This window comes from Daktulosphaira vitifoliae, unplaced genomic scaffold (genome assembly GCF_025091365.1).
Source record: "Daktulosphaira vitifoliae isolate Bord-2020 unplaced genomic scaffold, ASM2509136v1 Scaffold_5, whole genome shotgun sequence".
NCBI lineage: Eukaryota > Metazoa > Arthropoda > Insecta > Hemiptera > Phylloxeridae > Daktulosphaira > Daktulosphaira vitifoliae.
The window spans coordinates 18271019-18295993 of NW_026099576.1; the positions used below are offsets into that span (position 1 = coordinate 18271019).

The 24975-nt window shown below is 24.4% G+C and overlaps 2 protein-coding genes across 9 annotated transcripts; one reads left to right on the forward strand and one right to left on the reverse strand.

Annotated features, from left to right (window-relative positions):
• Positions 1-166: 166 nt before the first annotated feature.
• On the reverse strand, positions 167-15056 carry LOC126907668 (serine/threonine-protein kinase 10). 7 transcript variants are annotated; one of them, XM_050689114.1, is made up of 19 exons: positions 14619-15056; positions 14452-14497; positions 13324-13600; positions 12184-12348; positions 11473-11671; positions 10964-11313; positions 10802-10903; positions 9698-9788; positions 9359-9504; positions 8728-9295; positions 8474-8646; positions 8138-8416; positions 7792-8073; positions 7298-7732; positions 6973-7236; positions 4171-4284; positions 3388-3745; positions 2990-3093; positions 2380-2728 (listed from the first exon to the last, which is right to left on the reverse strand). In XM_050689114.1, the coding sequence occupies exons 3-19, from the start codon at positions 13480-13482 to the stop codon at positions 2498-2500; spliced, it is 4020 nt and encodes a 1339-aa protein (XP_050545071.1). In that variant the 5' UTR covers positions 13483-13600; positions 14452-14497; positions 14619-15056; the 3' UTR covers positions 2380-2497. The 7 variants fall into 7 exon arrangements, with proteins under 7 accessions (XP_050545072.1, XP_050545071.1, XP_050545066.1 ...); XM_050689109.1 differs by having other exon boundaries at positions 14282-14497; XM_050689110.1 differs by lacking the exon at positions 14619-15056 and adding an exon at positions 13880-14090 and having other exon boundaries at positions 14282-14612.
• Positions 15057-15241: 185 nt separating this feature from the next.
• Positions 15242-24933, forward strand: LOC126907670 (rho GTPase-activating protein 19). Of its 2 annotated transcripts, XM_050689118.1 has the most exons (9): positions 15247-15684; positions 15738-15901; positions 15972-16181; positions 16288-16499; positions 16696-16848; positions 16909-17127; positions 19959-20030; positions 23120-23437; positions 24146-24933. In XM_050689118.1, the coding sequence occupies exons 1-9, from the start codon at positions 15554-15556 to the stop codon at positions 24533-24535; spliced, it is 1869 nt and encodes a 622-aa protein (XP_050545075.1). In that variant the 5' UTR covers positions 15247-15553; the 3' UTR covers positions 24536-24933. The 2 variants fall into 2 exon arrangements, with proteins under 2 accessions (XP_050545076.1, XP_050545075.1); XM_050689119.1 differs by lacking the exon at positions 23120-23437 and having other exon boundaries at positions 15242-15684.
• The last annotated feature ends 42 nt before the right edge of the window (positions 24934-24975 follow it).

The following is a 24975-nucleotide window of genomic DNA, read 5'->3' on the forward strand; positions in this document are numbered from 1 at the left end:
AAAAAAATGTTTAAATAAAAAAACAAATCATCTCATAATTTTAATGCACATGTTTATATATATATATATATATATATTATATAAATTTAAGATCTTAAACTAAATTATTAATTAATTTACATATAATGCTTACAAAATGTAAAAATTGAATCTTGAATTATAAGAATTACAATTTTATGAATAATAGTATAACAAATAATGCAAATTACAGAAACAAGATGAGAGCAAATATTGGCACTTTTAACAAAACACTTAAAAAATACAGACACATATATAAATATATGTATAGTGGAATACATATCACAGCTAAAATTAATCTGCTGACATTGAGGATAAACTGCTCCGTGTTGAGCTCCTATGATGATACAAATGGTGATGAACTGGAGGACTTGTATCAATAGATAACATATTGTTAGTAGGACCAAATATTGCTTCTTGCTCCTCCAATTGTATTGCAAATTGTTCTTCTAATTTCTAAAATTATAATTAGCAGTATAATTATTTAAATTCTTTTATGATTTAATATTCCTAGCACTATTTCCTTTTTTTAATACCTATAAAGATTTAAAAAATCTGAGTAAAATTAACTATAGCAAGAAATTTTGATTTTAATTATGAAGTAAAAAAAAAGTTATGTAATATAGTGGTTTCATACAGAATATATAGGTAAATTTAAAATTGTTCAACAATATATAGTGCATCATTAGATTGAACTTGATTATAGCCAGTGATTGCATTGGAGAGCGACAAAATCTTTTTTCAAAAATGAAAGTTATTAAATAGATGCTATACATTTTTTTTGAAACTATGAGTATTTCATTTAATACAATTAAATGTATAATATGATATATTTATACTCTGTAGTGTATAAATAAATAGTAATAAAAAAACAAATTTTTAATAACCATTGTTACAAAATAATTGATAATTATCAATTATTTTGTAACAATTATAATTGAACCTATTTATTCTATAATATAAAAATTCATTTTACAAGTACAAATAACAACCCTAATTTTTATTTATGTTAAAACCAACAAACAAAATTGAAATTAAAGCATAAATAATTAAATAAATTTATGATAAAATTATGAATAATATTCATAATCTTAATTATATTATAACTAATCACAATGTTTTTTTTTATACTAAATTTATTATAATATATTAAATACAGAAATACAATGCATTCCAAAAAATCATAAAGAAATAGTGTTACTTACATTAATAAAATATTGTAGAAGCACTTGGAGAGCAAAAATAAAGGAGAGGATAAGAAAAAAAACATCATTAAAAGTAAATAGAGTTAAAGTTAAGTTAAAGATATATATATATATCAATTAGTTAATTAGTTCTTAATTCTAAAATGAGAGCAAGAGAAAAATAGTAAATGTATACTAAAGAATTACAGTTTTAAGGTTAAGAAGTACATTTTAATATACAGTTACTAAAGATTTTATTCCTTTAAATTGAGCTACATAAGTTTTTCTGTATTTTTTACTATGAGAAATATGTTACAAGAGATATTAAGAATTAATCATACTGATAAAATATTGTTATTGTCATACAGCCACATGCATATATTGTAAAATAATTGTCAACAAAAGCAGAGTTATGTTGGTTAGTTAAATGTTTTATATAAATTATTAATTATTAATTTAAAAAATTATAAATAATGACAAACTAAAGTTTGATTTTATTTTGCATATTATTTGTTTATATAATGGAATATTTTTTAACTGGTAGATTGCTTAATCAATACTTGACTTAGCAAATTTATTTGAGAGAAAACCATTGAATTCATTCAATTCTTGAAATTAGAACACAAATACTATAAGATTTGAAAAATTTGATATGTTGATTTATGATATATGGGGTATATATCATAATGCCTTTGAATATAACCATATTACTTTTTGATTATTGATTTTAAATACTGAATTTAGCTAAATTACTTTTTTAATTTTGATGCTATGATAATAAAGTAGTAACCTCATTCTTTCATCTCATACTATAACCAATAAACTTAAAGAATTTTGAATTAATATTATTATAATCATTTTACAGGAATATCACCCATTTTATAAATACATTATTAAAATGAAGACATACCACAAGCAACATATTAAATATTTTATATTCAATTTATTTTATTTTAATTTCATAATTTTAAGACTTATTATATGTTGAATTAGTAAAAGCAACCAAATTAAATCCATAAAATAATATTAATTAAAATTTCAGGAAGAACTTATTTGAAGAGCCAGACAAAAATTAGACATAATTAGTAAAGAAAGTTACATTTGTCAACACATTAAGTTATTAGTTTCACTGGATAATCAAAGTTCTAGAAAAATTTTAATTGATTATTATTATAAAAAAATGAATATTTTTTTTTAGTGCTAAAATTCAAATCTAAAAACTATTATACTGGATTTATAATTTGCAATAAAACAAAACACAATTAAATGCCCAAATTTTAATAATGACACAAACATTACAATGTGGATTGGTGTGATTTATTAGAATTATTCTTATTGATTCTTCTTTTAGGAAAAAAACCAGAATTTAGAGAGCGAAATGTATTTTTGGATAGTCGAGGACTAAATCCAAGAGATGAAAATATATATTCGCTTCTGAGTAATAAAGAAGTAGAGGACGGAGGTAACAAATAACAATTGGTCCATAGGTTCCCTTTGGAATTCCTTGTCAGCTCCATTTCAAGTTTCTGATAAAAACATACAAGTTCTACAACATAATACTGGGTGGGATGTGACATATTTATAGTATTTTGTAGTTTTGATTTTAGTTTTAATAAGAATTAAAAAATTAACAATTATCTATTATTAATGATTTTCTACTATATCATTAATATATTAATAATTATAAAAGCAAATCATTGTTTAATTACTTAAATAAATAATGAAATATAGATAGCTACTAATTCAGGTAAATCAAAAACTACTTTTACTTAGTTTATTTTTCTTACCTGCTTTCTTGGTTTTAGGTGAGCTTTCCATTCCCTTAACTCACGAGCATAAAGTTCTTCTTGCTCTTTAAGCTTTGTAGTTTCATGCTCCATAAGCATTTTACCTTTAAAAATATAATTATTTATTTTAGAAACATAATTACACCGAAATAAAAGAATATTATAATTATATAATTATAATATAAAATATAAATATTATATTAAATAATTGATTTTTGTGTATAATGTTTTGAGTAATTTATTTTTTCCATGTAATTCTATAAGTAAACTATATATTGAGTTTTTCCCCCTAAAAGTTTCTTTAAATTGTTTAAATATTGAAGAAAAAATATTAATAATAGTTATGCTTGAAAATACACTTAAAAAACATTTATTTGTAATTAATATCATTTATATACGTTTTTCATTTTGTAGTTGTTCAAGTTCTCTGATGGTGGTATCATTTGCAATTCTGAGTTCTTCTAATTGTCGTTGCTGTTTCAATTCAAAAGCAAGTGTTTCTGCGCGATACCTTTTTTTTTCATTTTCTTGAAACTTTTTAAGTCTATTGCGTTCATATTCAGGATCAGAATTCGAAATTGCAGCCATGCTTATCCTAACTGATTCACGGAACATCATTTCACGAGCTTTCATTTCAGAGCGAATACGTTTAGGTAAAGACCTCTTTTCTAATCCCAATTTCTTTTGCATTTCTTCATCTTTGCGTAAATTCATTCTTTTCATTTGTTCTAATTCTTTTTCATGTCTTATCAACATCTAGGATAAACAAAAATAAAATGCTATATTTAAACATGATTATATAATATTCATGAAGCAACAATATAATGTTAATATATCTTGAAGAAAAATAAAATACTTCAATAAAATTAAGAAGAAACTTATGTGTTTACTAATATTGGTTTATTCAATCTAAAATAACCTAGTAATGTTTTTATGAATTTTTATAAGTGTTCTTGTTCTCCAATAAAGTTGAAGAAGTATAAAAAAATGGTGTTGTTGTATATCAAAAACACATTTCAATTCTATATGATTATTGTTTTTAAAACAAAAAATGTACTTTGTACTAATTATAATATAATTTAAAATAAATTAATGCATGATAAATTTATTAGGGTATTAAAACACTTGTTTTTAAATATTAATATTATGGACATAGCTTATATATTGAAATTCAAGTTTACTTGGTGTCTTTGCAAGAAAAATCCATCTTTTAGCTGCCTTTTTGCTAATTGTTGTTTTTCATGTATTTGTCTTTCTTCCATTTCCCAGAGAGCAGCTTCTCTTGCTCTCATCAACTAACAAATAGGTACAAAAATTAAAATTTATAACAGATTATCAATTATTTAAGATAAAAAGAGTTTAAAAATGCATTAGTATGAAATGTTAATTATTTATATTACATATAAAAATATATTTATTATATTGTCCTAACTGATTTTGACATTCTTAATAACTATGGAATCAGAAAATATTTTGTTATTTTATTTTTAAATTTATACTGTTTTGGACTATGTTAATATATAAATTATAATATATTTTTAATAATAAAAAAAATAAAAATATATTTTTTTAGTTTTTAAGTTATTTTTTAGCTTCTTTTTTACAAAAAATTTTGATGGAACCATGATAATTTTAGGATAAGTTCTCATTGAGTTATTATTAAAATAATCAGAGTGCACACACATAAGTATGATCTGTACTCAGTCAATATAATAAAATAGTACTTATCCTAAAGTTGTTATTGACTCATCAAAATTTTTTGTGAGAAAAGAACTAAAAATGACTATTATAAAACAAAATAAATACATAAATATTTGTTCACGTATTAATGATAAATTACAACAAATACGATTTTATACTGTAATTGATTTCTCATGTTAACAGCATAATACCTTTATATTTATGATTTATTGGATTAAAATAGAAAATACTTATTTTGTCTCATGCTTTTATTATAGTTATCATTTTACTACTGTAAAATTCTCATTAAAATATACTTTTATGATAACTTGTTAATTTATTCTCTACATTTAATTATATCAAAATATGTTGTTATTTGAATATTAGAAAAAACATTATATACTGAACAACAATGTTAAAAAATTATAACTAATAAATAATAATAATTGAATTGAATACTGTGAATAAATCAAATATTATTTATTTAAATTTAGCAATAATTAGATATTTGATAATATCACAATACTATTAAAATTTAAACTACAATAATAGGTAATTATTCAAGCATTGATATTCTCATAAAAATATCCATTAGAATATAATTTATTAAATAAAGAAAAAGTGAAAAATATTAGTAAATAAAAATTATAAGAATAGTCAGCTAGATATCTGTTCCACTTAGATACAGGTAATTATTTATCATAAACCAATTACTTGCAAAATAAACATAAAATTAGAAAAATGATTTTTGATTTATTCTTAGTATCATATAATTCTTAATTTATATGCTATTAATTATTTTTATTATCATACCCATATAATGTATAGGGATGTCAACTTTATATTTTTAAATGGTAACATACATATTTAATTAACTTATAAAATTATCTACTTAAGAAAATGTCTTGTCGATAATAACTTTAGGACCAGTACTTTGAATATTATTCTCATTTTTTTACTTAGACGGGACGAAGAGTATGGCCAAAAAATAACTAGTGATAAAAATAAATAACAGCACTTACTCCTCACCTCCAGTTATTACTTTAAATTGTTAATAATTTCTGTAAAACTGGTTCAAAAATGTTATCCATCATTCATTTTCTTAATTAGAACATATTTTATTTTATAAGCTAGTTAAAAATATATGTTGCTATTAATAAAAATAAAGTCATAAAAGTTAGTTATAAAATGTTATTATTCGCATATCAATCAAGAATTATATGTAACTAAAAGGAATAAAAAATTATTTTTCTAATATTGTATTTATTTTGTGAGTAATGGAGTGAAATATGATAAACTAATTACACAGTATATACAAATATAGATATACAGATATTCAAATACAATTGATAGCTTTTGATACAATTACCATATCATTGTTGATATATATATATATATATTTTTAATAGTTATTGCTTTCAAAGACTACATTTAAAGTGTATATTCTTATTATTTGTTACTATTAAGTACAATAAAAAATTCTAAATATCAACTTCATATTTTCAAATAGCAACTCCATATTATTTTTATATATTTTTGTTTGTCATAAAAAAAAAATCATTAGCAAAAAAAAAAATTAAAAATTATGAATTTTAAACAAGATAGATTACTTTAAAACTTACGATATTTGATTAAAAAATTTAGTCATTTTTCCAACATGGTCACATTATTATTTTATGTAGTGATAAGAACTACCGGTATACTGTGTCAACAGACGTAGTCAGAATAATTAAGGTAAACTTGGTATGTTTATTTATAAACAAACTATTTAAAAAATGATAGTGCTTATTGATTTACGATCTGTAATGTTCAAGTCTGTTATAATTTTTTTCTTAATAAACCTAAACTTGAAATAGCCGTAGAGCACTAAATATTAAATTAAATAAAAAAATTTTTTTACAAAACGTTTTTCTTTTTATTAAACTAAATCTAATGGTGTAAAAAAAATTAGGGTTATCATTTGAAAATATGAAGTTGATACAAGTTTTAAGCATAAGGAATAGTGGTAGAAATTAAAATTTTTTTGTGAAACTTCTCATCAAAAATCATTAATGATGAAAAATTTTTTTTTTATACACTTGTATTTTTAAAGATATAACCTGACATAGTTAGCTTATCACTCTATATAGAATATATATTTAAAACAATATGCTTTTAATGTAGTCTAAGTAATAATGAATTAAAACAATTTTTTTAACAAAATGATAATCAAATCAAATTTATAAGTGTTGTCAATTAGGTCAGATACTTCTGTATACACTTGTATAGTTCAAAGAAAAAAGTATAATCCGTAGGCATCTTACTTGTTGTTTTTGTTGTAAATATTGACGTTCCATAAGAGCTATTTTTTCTTGGTGTGCATCACTTAATCTGCTTAAGGAACTTTCATGATTTTCATTCAGTTTTTCAAGGAACAATTTTTCTCTCTCTTCATGTTCAGTCTCTAACTTCTCTTTTTTATCTTTAAATAAATTTTTTCGTCTTTCTTTTGGTTTTAAATCGATTTCTTGTTTTAACAATCGAAGTTCTTGTTTCAATCCTTCTCTAAATTCTTTTAATTCTCGTTCCTAAGAAAATCAATATTTTACAAAAAAGTAATACTAAATATTTAATAATATAACTATTAACTTGTTCTAAACGAATTTTTTTTGAAGTCATTCTAAGATCAGCTTCTTGTTGTGATTCAGCTCTTTCAACAGCTTGGCGTTGTTGTTTTATTATGGCATCCAGGTCAGCTTCATATTGCTTAATTAATGTCATTCTTTCTTGTTCAAATTTTTTATCTTGTTGTTCTTTAGCCATGGCTGCTTTAAATGATAGATCTTGGAATTGTTTTTGTTCTTGTTTTTGTAGCATTTTTAATTCTCTCAGTTCTTGTTTTCTAAAAATCTGATCATTGTAACCATGACTAGAGTCTTCATCACCATAGATAACTTTACTAGTGGTTGTTGTTACAACAACGCCATCTACTTCAAACTTTCTTGTTCTTTTTCTAGTTTTCTTTTTCATATTCCTTATTTCTAATTCCTCTTTACTTATATTTCGACTAGTTCTCTTCATTTCCTAAAATAACATTATATAATTTTAAAAATAATCGAACAAAATATTATGAATAACTATACTCTGCTATATTCTGGTTTTTTACGTAGACTAATTTCATCTTCAAATTCTCGAGAAGGAAGATTATTTTCTTTATTACTACTTCGACTATCATGGCTTATTGTTGTGGAAACACTTTCTGCATCTGATCGATCAAAGGTACGAGTACTAGCAGCAGATGGGGGTGTTTGATGACCACCACTACTATAAGCTGATCCACTATCAGAATGTGAACATGTACTAGACCTTGTTGGTGAAACATGATGTTTTTCACTAATTAATACTTCATCTTTAGCATTTTTAGACTGTAAAATAATACATTAACAATTATTTAATAGAAAAAATAAATAATAATAATAATTTTAATACATTTTTTGAGCTTTTAACTACAATAGTAATTTCTGAGGGTTCAACAGATTTCATAACATTTGTGCAACCATTCATTTTAACATTATTAGAATCAGGCAAAGCCTTTATTGGAACTCTAACAAGCTTATTTATTTCATGATTAGTTTTGGTTTTCCACAAATCAGTTTCTTTGGCAGTAGGTTCCTCGCCAACTGTTATAACAGAAACATGACTAGAATCTAATTCTTCTATGTTTGCTTGAGAAGAGTTTATAACCACAACTTCATCATTTTTCTCAATCTTAAAGGAACAAAAAACAATTAGTATATTTAATAATTTTAAACAAAAAATTCAAACCTGTGATTTTGTGATGTCATCTGCAACTATTATAACTTGAGTATGAAGCACCGGTGAATGGATTTGAAGAGCTGGAGGATGGGTTGTTGTTACAACTGTAACATTAGAATCTATAGCAGTTGAGGACCCCACTTTTACTAAAGTTCCTCCATTCAAATTGTCACATTGATCAACTAAAATATGTTATAAAAAAAATATATATGAAATTTGATGCAATTGCATGTAAAATTTAAAATTATTTAATGAAGATGTACCATTATCGTTACTGTGTAAATCAGTCTCGCTTTTATAAGTTTTTAATTGATCACTTGATTTATTTTCAATAAATAAAGGTAATTTTTCTTGATTTTTTTCAGTAATTTTATTCATTTGTAAAACTTTATCAAGAGAAGGAGGTGAAGGCCTTCTTTGGTTACGATTGGACGTTGAAGAACTTCTTCTAGTTCCAGCAGAGATTTCAATTACAGAATTTGAAATAAGACTATTATCTGCGCTAGAAACAACTAAGACTGGTCTAGAATTTATTGTATCATGTTCAGACAAATCAATATTTTGAATACACATTACATTTTTATCATCGTTAGAAGATTGTTTTAACAATCCTAAATTATTATTAACAGAATCATTCCTTTTCAATACTTCAATACTTTTTAATTTAGAAGATTCATCAACTAGTAATTCAGTATTTTTGTCATTCTCAGAATTGTTTTCTATTTTTAATTCATTATTTACATCTTGAGATGGCTCATTATTTTGTTTATTTGGCTGTGGTAATGGAGGTGGTGGTGCAGGCCCTTTATGTTCAGAATGTTTCTTTATCACCTATATAGTCAATAATAATTATTTTTAAAATCCCTAATGATATTAAAATAAATCTAATTTTACATTTTTCTTAGATGAATTGTCTTTAGGAAGTAAAACCGTTTCTGTTTCATATTTCTCTATGGGTAAAACATCATCTTTTTTTATTTTTTTGCTATCAGATGAGTCATCATCCATTTCTCGTTTCTTAGGTACTTCTGCTTTGTTCTCTATAAATTTATAATAAAAACTATGTTATTATTGTAATAATAGAAAAATATGTTGATATGATAAAAAAATATAGGATAAAATCTTTAAATATATTTTTACAAAACATGGTAGTTAATTCTTTTATAGATGGACATTAAAAATATTGTTAATTTTTTTTTTATGCTAAAAAAAAAAATTATAATATAACTTTACCTTTAATTTCAGGTTCACTTTTAATTGATATATCATCATCTTCTGCCACATCCAAGTCCAGAGGTGGTAACTGAGTAGATTGAGGCGATTCCTATAAATTATTTATCAATAAATAAAAATATTTCTAACTATACTTATGAAAAAAGCAAAATAAAAATGTAATGTTACAAAATATAAATAAACAAAAAAATTTTTTTTTTGTAATGTTAAAAAATAAAAAGTAAATAACAATAAAATGTTTAAAATACGTAGCAATATGAATTGATTTTTATTTTTTATTTAAATAAAACTTTGAGTGGAGGAACCAGAAAAATCACAATTTTTAGTTTTTAATTTCTCCATATTTAGGTCTTGCTGAATATTACCTTACTACTTATGACATACATAACACCAACACCTTGTATATATTTATTTGATACTAATTTTTTAAAATAAAATGAAATTATGATAACAAGAATTGTTACTACTTCAAAAAAATAGTACCTGCCTAAGATATAAGATGATTTCAGTACCTTAGGCAACAACAAAAATAAAACTGGTAATTATTCATACAAGAAAAATAATTCTTGATATAAAATTTCATGCTATGGTTAATACTATAACTATGTCTACATGCACAAATTAGTTATGTACAACACATCAAACAACATAAAAAAGATTCTAGATGAATTATTTAGTTTAAAATTTTAATAAGATAAATTTTGAATGTAAAATTATTATTTAAAAAAAAAAGGTTGGTTTTCAATATGTATATAACAAAAAACTAAGTTCACTTAATACTACCGATAAAAGAAATGAACACTTGGGAATTAAAAACTTACCACCAATCACCCTTTGATATTGATTTCTGTGTTTTCTGAACTTCCTACTTTGTGTAAACTAAGTAAGCATGGAAATAGATGTGATTTTTAAAAATTTTTAATTGTGTTTATAAAAGCATGAAAAATGGAATTGTGAGATCAAAAATATCATGTTTTTAAATAAGAAACTGAAACTCATTTAATTGAGGATTGGACTAACAGATTTACCATAATTGAAACTTTTGTCAATATAAAATTATTAACAAACAAATTTAATATATTTATTTAACTATTTTTTAATTACCTCTGGTTCTTCATCAACAACTTCCTCTTCAACATCAGCTTTGTATTCAAGTAATAAATCTCTAATTGGTTTAGGATCTAAATTTTCATTAACAAATGGGTGCTAAAAATATTTAAATTATGATAAGCAATTAATTAGTTTTTGAATAAATATTTTTGTTACTTTAAGAAGATCTTCAGCCGTAGGTCTTTGAATTGGATCTTTTATTAAAGCTTGAGCTACAAAATCATTAAAATTTTTTGACCATTTTGATGGTTGTTCTAATTTTGGTGGATCAGACTTTTGTATTTTGAGCAATACACGCATAGGAGACATCTCATGGTTAGGTGGTTCCATTTGAGCTAACTCAATAAGTGTTATCCCCAAAGACCAGATATCAACTTTAAAATCATAAGGGTTGTCCCTAAAAGTCTCACATAACACTACTTCTGGAGCCATCCAATAAGGTGTACCAATAAAAGTATCCCGTTTTTGAAGAGTTTGTTTATTTTTTGCAGAAACTCCAAAATCAGCTGAAAATTGAATTATATAATTATAATTAATATACAAATAAAATAATATCTAAACATTGTTATTTATACAACAAAAAATTTGCCTGATCATAGGTATATTGGATTAATGCATAGCCAATTTACCAAGAGTCTAGTGATTATAATTATATTTATTCAAACCTATTTTTACACCAGCATCTGTAGTCAGTAAAACATTTCCTGCCTTAAGATCCCGATGAATAACTTTACATTTATGAAGAAATGCTAATGCTTCACACATGTACTTGCATACATAAGCTATTTGTTCTTCTATTAATGCACGATCCAGCTCCACCATGATTGAATCCAAAGCACCTCCATCACAGTATTCAATTAGCATCTGTTAAAATTAGTATTTGATATTATCACACAGACACATATATACATATTTTATAAATACTTTAGTATAATACATACACGAGGTGTTTAATAAATAAATGAATAAAATTTTGATTAGTAATAGAAAGTTTTACTCATAAAATTTAATATAACTGAGTATTAAGTATTTTAATCATTTTTCTTATATATTGTTCTTCTCATATTGTATTAGTATATATTATTTATATTTACTACAAAAGTTTTTTACTATGCTTATTAGGCCACACATCATATAAATAAATAAAAAGCTTTAAAATATAAATATCTTTATTAAAAGCCTAATTATCAAAACTATCAATAAGAAAATATCATTTAATTTAAAAACAAATAATGTATTTTTGGAAAAAATAATTAAATAAAAATTTATAAAATGTAAAGAAACAATTATTTTTTAAACAAATATGGCATAAATTATATATCTTCAGCTTTTAAATTAGTTAAAATATGATCAATAAGTTACAAAATCATTTTTACCCAAAGTTTAGAATTAACAAAAAATGCTTCATGCAATTGAACAATGTTAGGATGCTTGCATTCAGATAAAATATCTATTTCAATCATGAAATCAGTCAAGTCATCTTCACCTTCAAGTACGCACATTTTAGCAGCAGCTAGTTGCCCAGATTCACGATTTTGAGCCTAAAAAATATTTAATTTTTAAATTAAATATCCAAAATATATCTTAGGATATTAATAACTAATTTAAAGATTTAATTCTGTTTTTAATAAAATATTAAGTAATATGCATCATAATATTTCAGAAACTCTACCAAGAGTCAAGTAGAAAAAAACAAAAGTTTTTAGTGTACAATTTCACATATAATAAATTTTACAAATTTATTTTTTATGTTATTCAAATTTATCTAAAAATCCAATAAAGTAATTATTTATCCAATCAAACTTTCAATTCTGCATTAGTGTTTTTATTACTTTTTGATCTTTCTGGATTATTTTCAGATATAAATATATTAACAGTATAAGATTGTGATATTATTATTGTCTGATTTTAACATATACTCATATTTATCCTTTATAAATTAATAAGTATTAACTTTATTTTTTTAAATAGCAACATACATATTTATAAAAGCTTATAAAATAAAAAATGATCTAATAAAGAAAATGACTATTTGGTTTACAATAGTTATAAATATATGTTGCTATTAAAAAAATAAAATTGACCCCTTTATAAGTTATAAAGGATGAATCCAAAAAGTAAGTAATAACTGATAAATAGAGAAATATACGAGATTAAAGTATGCCAAAAATAATTTTAATTTCAAAGAAATAGAGTGGCTAACATTAAAAGTATTATATTGTATAATAGATTACTTATACAAGAAAATAACGTACAATTTAATATCAAACAAATGTATAAGTATAAGCTATAAATTAAATCTTTTATTTTTTAAAAATGCAATTAATCAAAATTTTTTGCTTTTGGAAATGGGAAAATTTATAATTAAATCTAAGAAAAAGTACCACTAAAAATGGTGAGTTTTGACAAATTAAAAATATTTTAAAATTAAAATAAACTCTACAGAAAAGTATTTAATAAAATGTCTCAAATTTTAGCAAACAATGAATATTTTATGTAAATTTAAGTATAAGTACCTTATAAACTTTTCCAAAAGCTCCATCTCCAAGCTCACCAATCATTTCCCAAAAGTCATCAACATCACACTCCATGTGAATATTGTTAAATACTTTTTTCTTTTTGGTTTCATTATTTCCTAAATGAAGCACTTTTTTAAGGCCACTCAAAAATGACATTTTATTGATATCTTAATATAATTTCAACATCAATCAGGATGATAAACTCGTTTGGATAACATGACTTATCAATTTTTATACTGCTTTTTTCCAAAACACCATAAAAAAAATCATTAATCTGAAAAATATACAATTAAAAAAATTAAGTATAAGTTAAAATATAAGATGTAAAAATTATAATAATAATGGTATTTCTCTTTTTAAAACATTAAAAATGTTGGTATAAATAACATCATATGTTATCATTGAACAGAAAAAACTGAATCTTAAATTTTTTTATTTTTAATTATAAAATTTTTAATTTTAGAAAACAAAATGCTAAAGCTATTATTATTAAAAACAATTTTTTTATTGAAGCTACTTTAATTATAAAATCATAATAATTTTTTTTAATTACTTTATTGGCCTGTAATTCTTCAAATTTTAGTTTTTTTGTCCTTATGTTATACTTATATATTAATTTAAATAAAAACAAAATATTGACTGCTCAATTAAAACTTCTAATGATATGAGAAAAATAATAGAAGTGCATTGTAATATAAGTTGTTAGTCTGATCATAAAGTAGTATTATTTGAAAGTTAAAGTTTGGGACACTAGCAGTTGAGGTCTAGTAAAATATTTAAATTGTTAAACAAGTTATAATACCAGCTACTAAAGATTCGAATAATTAAATTGCACATTAATACTTTGAGATAAACAAAGTAAAATAAACAGCAATATGAATGACTAAATACTAGTCAAATGTGTTCATAAAAATGAATTTCGTATTCTTAAGCACAATTGCGAAATTTTTCTTACCTGATTTTAAAAGTAAAGTAAAATTAACAAAAACACTGCAATGCAGACAAACAATGGTCAATCCATTCAATACTAACACGACATTAAACAAATTAATGAATGGCAAACTCTCTTATCTCTACAGAACATTACGAATATAAGGAAGATGTACTTATACTTATTTATCGCACCTGTTTTTAGAAAATGAAGATAACATTTTCATTTTCAAATAGTATTCTGAAAATAATTAGCTATTGTTAAGTAGTAAAGTAAATATAATCGGTAGTAATATGTAGTCACAAAATATATCTCTAAATTTCAGCACTTGATAAATGAAAAAATATTTAGTACTTCTTACCACGCCTGATGCTAGTGAAAATGACGTCAACAAGGCAATCACGGCATTATGTAGGATGGGCTATAATACTGGACGTCCTTGACCATGTTTTATTGAAAATATATTTGTTTTTATACCCTATTCACTTCTTTCATTCCAGTTATCATTATGAGAGAGTATAGTGCATGGGAACAAATTTGGCTTCAGGGGAATTTTTGAGGTGTAAATGTTGAAGTTATATCCTTTTCACTATCGTCAGTCTACGAGTTTAGCAAATTGACGATTGATGCCTAAAGTTCTATCAGGGTTAACACACATGCACTGTAAAATCATTTTATATCCCATAATTAAAACGGCTATTTAAAATACAATTTTTTACAGGCATCTAAAATAAATATTTCAAATAGTGCAATGCAGGAACAATAATAATAAGGAATTTACAAATTACAAGTCAAGATGTAATCATAATATTTCTTAACCCTCATTAAATACTGTGCAAATACCTATTAATCTTCACCAGCCATTATTGAATCCATCAAAAATTATCCAGTGTGACCAACTAATGATACATGGAATTACGCTTTTACTAAAAATACAGTAATACTGAGTAATTGATAATCATTGTTTATCGTTCCTATCTTCTAGTTAACGTATTTTGAAAAATTAAATAAAACCGTTATTGAGTATTATTGTAGTACAGAAGTATTGAAGACTTATGTTCTTCGCAACAGCGTGTAATAATTCTAAGCTTTATAGGCTTAATTAAAATTTGAAAAACTATTTAATATGTTACCTTTTTTGTTACATGTCAATTTATATAGAATTCACAATAGTGTGTTGTGCTGATACTCAAAAAATTCATAATTATTTTTACGTTTTTAATTAGATGATGTAGAAAATTAAATTATTTAGTCTATAATAAATATCTTAATTTTTATCAATCTGTTTGCTTAAATATGGCGATGGAGTTGTTAGATATGAATGAAGATTGGAAATTGGCCAATAAATTAAGAGTAGAGGATTCTGAACAATTTTACACATTAGTTCGAATGCATTTATCTTTTATCTTAGAATCAAATATTAAAGAGTAAGAATTATTTTAATAAATATTTATCATTACTAACATCTATGTATTTTCAGAGGAGATAATATCGTCGAAGAAAAATCCAAAATAAAACCAATTAAATGGTCCTTTTTAAAAAAAGATAAGTATCCTGTTAAAGGAGTTATGGATGGAGCTCCAATTACTCAAGAAGGAATTTGTCAAGTTTATCAACTAATTGATTTTTTATCCCAAGAAGAAAGTATGCTTTATAATTTAGTTGTCATAATTGAAAAAATTATCTTAAGTAAAATATTTAAATTATAATATAGACATAATTCAAGAAGGAATATTTCGACGTAATGGGTCTATAAACAGACAGCAAGAACTAAAAAGTCTTCTTAATCAAGGTCAAACATTAGATTTATATAATAGCCAATTTACTGTTCATGATTGTGCAACAGTTCTTAAGTCTTTCCTAGCAGAGCAACCTGAGCCACTAATGACTGAAGCATTTTATCCAGCATACTGTCAAATATCAGGTATAAATTAATAAAGTTTCCCAGAGATTTAAGCTTTTTTTTAAATTTAAGTTATTTTTAACAATTTGATAAAAAAATTTATCTTATAGTAATATTTTTCTTTCAGAATTTTGTCAAAAAATGGAAGTTAATAATAATGGACAACGATTATTGAGAGCGTTACAACTTTTGTTATTATTATTACCATTTGATAATTTAGTTTTATTAAAAGATATAATTAAATTACTCCATTTTACAGCAAAACATTCTGATAAAAATCGAATGCCACCTGATAACTTAGCAACATTATTCACAGGGCACTTACTTGTTCCTAGAAAAGTTAGTAATTTTGTTTAAAAAAATTGCATATCAAAAAATATCTTTTGAAAATTTAACTAACTCAAATACAATAGTTTACTTCTGCTGAGGTTTGATAAAAAAATTTTAATTTGTGAATTATTTGTCTTTTAGAAAAATATTAGGTCAAAAATTAAAATAACATTGTTAATGTTAAACTGTTATTCTTATCTTTCAGTTACCAGCTGAAGAAATATATGAAAACACTCGTAATCTTTCACAAATTGTCATTTATATGATAAATTTAGGTTTTGACTTATTTAAAATTCCACCAAACTTGGCTGTAGATATTAGAGCATATTGGTCTAAAAAAACTTTACAGCCTGTTCAAGTAAAAATAAAAATAAAATGTTGAAATAATTTTAATCTAATTAATGTATTTATATTTTAGGAAGAAGGTACTGTTGCCACAACAGTATTTTCATTTACAGACCGAACAACTACTACCAAAGAAAATGAAGAAGATCCAACAGTTAAAGCTTTAGCTGAATTGTATGCTCATGTTCAAAGTTTACCAGAATCAGCAGAAAAGCGTAGAATGTTTATTAAACGTGTCAGTAATCATAGTTCAGTAATAACTCCAAATAGAAGTTTAACCAACTCAATTAAGGTAATATTATCTTAATATTTAGTTAGTAAGTTAATAATTAAGTTTATAAAAGAATGTAAGAATTAAATTTTTATGTCGAGTATTTTATATGTATGTTATTTAATTATGAACCTCAATGATAAGATATATGACAACTGGTTATAACTCATAACACAAAAAAAAAGTTTCTTTTACAAAATATTTATTTGAGACTCTAGGGTCTTAATTAATTTTTTTCACAACTTATCTTAACATCTAATTCATAGAGTTAACAATCAAGATAACTGATGTAACAAACCCTGATTTTTGAGATTGAACCGAACATTTTAAATATTTAAACACATGTAGTGTCAACGGTGTAGGGTTATCACCACTTAACTCTAAGCTAGACTTATATATAAGGGAGAAAGATAGATACAAAGTAAGAATAAGTACTTGGAATGTTGGAAAATTCACTCGTAAAAGTAGAGAATTAGTAGAAGTATTGAAGAGGAGAAAAGTTAATTTTTGTTGTGTACAGGAAACTAAGTGAAAAGGAGTGAAATCACAGAAAATAGGTGATGGTTATAAAATAATATACTCAAGTAAGACCAATACAAAGAATGGTGTAGAGATAATAATGGATGAGTAGATGAAAAGTAAAGTATTGGTAGTTAGGAATAGTGACAGGATTATAGTCGTAAAAATTAATTTTTGAGAAAAAACTGTTGAATGTAGTAAGTGCGTATACACCACAAGAAAGATGTGATGAAATAGACAAGGAAGTATTTTGGAGAGAGATGGATGAGGTGATGCAAGGAGTATCTGGCAATGAGGATGCGGTGATAGGTGGAGATATGAATGGACATGTAGGTAATGAGAGGAGAAGATATGAAAGAGTGGTAGTTTTAGTGGGAAGAATGAGGCTAGAGAAAGAGTCCTGGATTTTGCAGTATTGTATGATCTTGCTGTAGTTAATACTTATTTTAGAAAGTGGAAAAAACTTATAACTTATAAGAGTAGGAGGAATAGATCACAGATTGATTATTTTGTGGAAGAAAAAGAGCGTAAAGTGAGTTAAAGATTGTAAAGTTATACCAGGCGAGAGTGTAACAATACAACATAGACCGATGGTAATGAAGTTGTGGTGTACCGTAAAAAGAATATACAAAAATACAAGGAACACGGAAAAATCAAAGATCCGGTAGTGGAAATTGAAAGGGAAAAATGAAAGAGTTGGTAAAGACGTTAAAAGAGAGGACAGTATGGAATATCGAGGGAGACATAAATGATGTGTGGAATAGGTTTGCTAGTTGTGTAAAGAATACTGCAAATGAGATTGTTGGTGTAAGTAAGAGTAGAGAATGCCAGGAAACAAGGAAACCTGGTGGTAGGATGAGGACGTTCAAAAAAACATAGAAAGTAAGAAAAAGCAATTCAAAGTATGGCAGAAGAGCAAAAGGAGAGAATACTGGATGGAGTATAAATGCTTGTGCAAAGAAGCTAAGTGTGCAGTGAGTAAGGAGAAGTTTAAGAGGTATGATGAGTTGTATGATAGGCTAGGAACAAAAGAAGGCGAGAATGAAATCTATAGACTTGCAATGATAAGAGAGAAAAGGTCTAAAGATTATCATTATATAAGGTGTTGATAATAAGGTACTCTCGAGTGATGATGATGTAAAAAAAAGGTGGCAAGAGTATTTTGAAAAATTATTGAATGAGGAGTACCCAAAAGAGACATTAGAGGATATCTCGTGGAATGAGGAGAGAAGAATTGGAAGCTGTAAGAACAGTAACTGTTATAGAAATGAATGTTGAAGGAAGAAGAGGTAGAGTAAGACCAAAACAGAGATGGAGGGATGCTACTGAATGCGATATGAGGACAGCTGAAGTAGGAGATCGTGTCAAGTGGAAGTTTAGGATAAGGGTGGCTGACCCCAAGTAATTGGGATTCAGGCAAGGAAGAAGAAGAACAACAAGAAAAAGATTCAATAATTTTAGTATATTTGATTAAATTAGTTTCATTTTTGAACAAATTTACAAGGAAAAGTTAGGTTTAATTTTTTATTTTAATTTTGTTTTTCAAACTGAATATTCCCAAATTTGTTTATACATCACGAAGGATTAGAAATAAAATACATGGTTGAACAATTTTAAGTATGATTAAAAGATTGACAGTAACACCGCAAGACTTCTTTCTACTTATCAGATTTTTTTTCTATTAAGATGATATGACATTCACTATTTTTTGGATATTTTCTCGTTTTTAATTGAACATCTGTGATACTATTTGCACAATGTCTATTATTTATGAATTTTCATTCGATATCACAAATATTGTCGCTTGTTAAAACTTACATTTTACTATTATCTAAGATTATTATTATTTGCTCATGATTCTCAGCTTATTCTTTTATATTATTGTTCATTTATTATTTAATAATTTTTGTCATTAATCTTTTAATCATGACCTTGAACCAATATTTTTTTTTGTTTTATTGGTGTTATATGTGTTTATAAATACAGGTTTTAATAAGTTCTAGATTTTTAGGATTCATAATTTGAAGTTTTATTAGTTGATTTTTTGGAGTGCATTTAAAACTAAACTAAATTTAATTATTTTATTCTAAGTAAATAATTTTTTTATTTAATGATAAAAATAAATACAAATTTTAATAAATGTATTATTTATACATATATAATGTATTTTCTGTAAAATGATTCATAATAATGATATATATATATATAATACTGAATTTTTTTTTGTTTTAGTAAACCCAAATAATAAATTAACTTCTACAATTTTACCGATTTATTGTTTATAATAACCAATAAGTATTTCTTAATTTAAAATTTTATACTTAATGTTTCAGAAACACATATTTAAAAAAGGATCTAAAATAAAACATGGACCTATAAAATCAAATGAAAGAGGAGATGTAAAAGTAATTTCAACATATTTATTTTATATTTATATTGCTTTATATTAATTTAAGTTAGTAATTAACAAATGTGTAAATGATTTTATATCTCATAATTGAGTACACTTATTTATGGACCAACAATCTATTTTCTTCCTGGATTTTTTACCTTTACAATTAGTAAATGTTATTGAAAATTGGGAAGCATAGGTATTTTGTTCTTAGATATTCTTTTTTCAAAAGAAAAAACCATACTTATTTGGACAATTGAAAATTGATTACATACTAAAGGGTGTTCTATAAAATACATATTTTATGAAAAACTAATAGTGATAATAAACATATAAAGCATATGTCTTTCTTCCTTATACAAGGCAATGTTTGTTTAATGTGCTCAACATAATATCTCACTGGACTTTGGAAAATACATTTGTAATTTCAATTCTTCAATAAAATTTAGTTTTGTTATACACTTATGGTTTACACACAACCTCCCACATAAAAAATCCAAAACAAAATACAGGGCAATATCTTAACTATGCCTTACGAAATATATTTAATATTATTAGAGCCAATTACTATTTTATTTTTTTTAACAATAATGAACCTTCGTTCAGCTGCTTTACTTGAAAAATTAAATTTCTGCTACCATCTCTAAACTTGTATCAACTTTTTATTTTCATATCCCAACTTTTTTTACAACTATTTCAAGTTAATCAAGGAGGAAATCACGTTATATATTAATAAACACTACTAGTTCATAGAAATATAATAACCTGTATATATTATCATAATTTTATAAACTGTAAGTAATCAATTTTCAACCTAATAAAGATGTCTTCAAAATAAATAAACTATTTTTTCTGATCACCTTTTAATTTTAAACAGCTATAATTCATTGAATATCAAATAATATAACAAAATTATATGTACAAACATTTTTTTTGGAGTAAAATAAATTTAATGATATAAAATATTTGCGGTTGCTTGAAAATCAAAAACTAGTAAGAGTTTTGAATGTAAAGGATGATAGCTAAAAATTTATTTTTTATGTAAAGCAGCTCAACAAATAACCATTATTGTTAAAAAAAATAAAATAAAATAGTAATTAGCTCTAATATTTTCAAAGATATTCTATGATGCGTAGTTAAGGAATCACTCTGTCTTTAAATTAAAAGTCATCAATTTTTCTTAAAAAAAGAAAACTTATATTGCTAGAGTTTATTTCAATCTACTTAAGTTAGAAATTAAAAAAAAAAAATTCTTCAAATAACTACTGTAGAAAAATTAATTTTTAATACACATTAAAGTTCCATAGAATGAAATGAAATTCCTCTTCAATACAGCAATAAATGTTGATAAATGTAGATGTCTTTTTTAATGTTCATGTCTTATATGATTTTTAAACTAGTAATTTTATTATTATCATTGTTTCTTTTTTCTTATTCATTGTATCATTAAGTATGTAATTTTTTACAATGCCGAAAATCAACATGTCAGCTAAAAAATCAGGATCATCATCCAGTATTTCCTGAAATGAGCCTACCTTTAGTAATATATTACACACATTAAATTGTTGTAGTCTTCTCAAGATGCGAAACTTTTAGCAATTGATAAAAAACTTAGCTCTTATGATAATAACATCCAGTATTCAAAACGCTATAAGTAATGTAACGTTAACTCTAATTAGTCTAAAAGCTGAAAATATACGCCAATTTTCTGAAGTTCATTCTTTATGTAGTAAAATTGATCTATTAGATACCTTTACTAAGACATATTATAAACCTAGTGATATAGTTAAAGAGACTCAAGATATTATCCAGAGAGCAAATAATATAATTGTTTATAATATACCTGATGGAATAGATGACACTGAACAAACTACTAATCAATTAATTGCAATTATGGGTATTCAAGCAACAATAGTTGGTGCTAAATGCCTAGGTAAAATACAAATGTTAAAAACCATCTGACCCTAACTTTCTATGCTAAATAACATCAATTATTATGTAACATTGATATTAAAATCTAAGTCAAAACTTCATTTACTGGATAACTGGATAAATATTGTAATAAACCATTATTTAAAGTAGATTATTTCATACTAACTAAAACTTGGCTAAATAAGTATTTGAACACCTATATTGGACCTAAAACAGAACAGTTTGGAAAATATTTCTCCTCAAAAATTATAATGTGCCTAGAACCCAAATTATTAAAAATTCTGAAAATGTATACCATTATTTCCCTATCATCTTGTTCTATCATGATGGCCAAAGTTTTTGATGCATTGTCAGATTTAAATCTTGATACTAGTTATAGACCTGGTAATGTATCTGAGATAGTTTGTTATGCATGTCGTATTCACTAACTTGTCCTATTTAACTTATCATTATTTTCTGGTATATTGCTAACCGTATGGTTGATATTTGTTGAAATCCTGGTCTATTTAATAATACTGTTGTACTGAAATATTGAATACTATTCCATTAAATATTCCTACTGTCATCTTGTGTAATATTTGTATACTATATATATATATATTTGTTCACTATTTTATGAGCATAATTAAAGTAATTTTTTACTGGTAGGCCGTATACATATATATGTTTTGGTTATTCATTTAAATATTTTCTATTATTATTATTACTATATTATATATTAGTGTCAAAGTGCTATTTTTGTTGTATTATATATATATTATACCTGTATATAATATATTATGTTTACCTGTACTCTATTGCCTTCTAAGCATTAACCTTAAATAAATTAAATTACATTTATGGAGTAACTCCATTGAGTTTGACAGTATAAAAGCTTTTCTACAGTAATTATTTCGAATATAAAAAAAAAAATTTACTTATGTAGATTATTCACCAGATTACTACCAGACTTTTAGTCTCCAGATTTAAATAAGGTTTTTTTTTTTTCAAATTTTACTTTTATACTATTCTTAGTAGAGTATTAATTTAAAAATTATCTCAATACATTAAAATGTGCACTACTTAAATATATGAGTTATATAAATTCATTTAAGCTATTATTAATTTTTATTGATGCATGAAATGACTAACATTCTTTGCATGTTATTGTTTATCATGGAATAATCTTAGCTTTCTGAAGAAAAGTTCAAATCATCTTCAGCCACTTTGTCAGATAAAGAAAATAAGGATGATTCATTTAAAATAAAAAGAAAGGATACTTCAAAGGATTTACAAAATAAAGATACTAAAAAATCAAAGGCAGAAGTTCAGTGTTCTCCTGATCTAGAATCATGTAACCCAGTAGATTGTTTTTCTACGCCTAACATGGTGAAGCGAATTAAAAGATGTACAAGTACTCCTTCTGCTGTAACTCCTCATCAAAGTCATCCTAATGATGATATGTCCCCAATAACTCAGTCTGCCCAAAAAATGACCAAATCTATGCAGGTAGATATTATGTTTTAATTTTTTTTCTTGCTTACATTGCTTTTATCATCAACTAAAAAGTAACTACTAACAAATAACTAATAACAAAACAATCCAATTTAAAATTAATAGTAGATGAAAACTTTGAGTTTGTTTCTATCAAAATTAAAAAATATATATTATATCTCTTGCATTCTTGGTTTTTCAAACATACAATTAAAAAATATCAAAATTAGTTAAAATAAGCTATTGCAACATTACATATTTATTTAGTCTTTGGAATGTGTAGTAAAAAATTTAACTTATTTACATTGATTTTTCTTTTAATTTAATTCACTCATATTTATGTTCAGTAAAAACTCAAATAAACCAGCCTTAAAAACTGTTTAAATAAATTAAAAATATAAATGACATTTACATTCTGTTTGCAAAAAATAAAGACGTTTGTGAGACATTCACTAAATATAATAGTGTAGTCATATTATGTCATTCATAAGTTGATAAACATTGAATGATGTACTTTTCAAACACTGTATCTGTAACTAATCTATCATTATCAGTATATAATGAAATATTAGTTAATATAACTAGTATAATGCACTTTGTAAATTGCATTTATTTATTTACCATGAAAGTACCCAAAATTAATTTTTTCTAATAAGTCATAGTGTTTATAAAATAATTTTTCAAGATGTTTCTAATGCTAAAACAAAATATTTTATTTTGCAGGAAACTATGATGACTCCTAGAAGTCGAAAACCAGTAATTGCATTATCTAATTCGAATATACATAAAATAAAGTCCTGTAACAATGATCTAAGTATTACTAACCAACCAAGTAGTCAAAGCTTGAACTCTATATCATCTAACCCATATTATTTAATGACTTCTGGAGATTCTTTATCCAGTTCTTTCAGAGATTATTTATTCAGCCAAAGTGTATTAACTGCTAGTCCAGTTGATCTTAGTTTTGGTGATACCAGCTCATCTTCAACTCAATCGTTACTTTCAGATATAGAAGATAATCTATTGCAATACCAGAAATCCAATACATCTACTGAAAATTTAACTAAAAGAAAGAGACTGGTTAATGAGAATGTCAATGAAACATTGTTATGAATATTTATGGACCTTTTGTTGATACTTGTATATATTTCTTCATTCATGTGTCTTCCATTTATAGATTATACAATTCTAGAAACCAAATATTTAGAATAAAAAAATTGTGAAGATAAATTATGATATACAATGTTAACATCTTATAATTATGGTGCTGAATATTGTTTAATGCTAAAAAAATTAAATGTGGCCAATCAATAAAAAAAAAAAAAATGTAAATCTAACTATAAATTTTCAACAATCTTCATTAGGTATATTTGTTTTAGTTGAAAACGTGATTAATATGATTGTAACTACACTATGTTAATAACATTGTATTTTATGTCCACATTGTAATGTTAAGTATTATAGGTATTGTTTATAAATTATTATAAGCTAATAATAATTGAAATTTCTTTTTTAAATTGACTTTTTTATCCGATGTAAATATCTCCACTTAA

What these genes read in the sequence shown, in the direction of transcription:
- LOC126907668 (XM_050689112.1), bottom strand. Translation starts at nt 13,482, where the DNA reads ATGTCATTTTTGAGTGGCCTTAAAAAAGTGCTTCATTTAGGAAATAAT. An exon ending in CGGCTGAAGATCTTCTTAAA is followed by an intron (nt 10,904 to 10,963) that starts GTAACAAAAATA and finishes AAATATTTTTAG; the next exon opens with CACCCATTTGTTAATGAAAA. An exon ending in ACAACTACAAAATGAAAAAC is followed by an intron (nt 3,094 to 3,387) that starts GTATATAAATGA and finishes ATATTTTTAAAG; the next exon opens with GTAAAATGCTTATGGAGCAT.
- LOC126907670 (XM_050689118.1), top strand. Translation starts at nt 15,554, where the DNA reads ATGGCGATGGAGTTGTTAGATATGAATGAAGATTGGAAATTGGCCAAT. An exon ending in TTTTTTATCCCAAGAAGAAA is followed by an intron (nt 15,902 to 15,971) that starts GTATGCTTTATA and finishes ATTATAATATAG; the next exon opens with ACATAATTCAAGAAGGAATA. An exon ending in AGCATACTGTCAAATATCAG is followed by an intron (nt 16,182 to 16,287) that starts GTATAAATTAAT and finishes TTTTTCTTTCAG; the next exon opens with AATTTTGTCAAAAAATGGAA.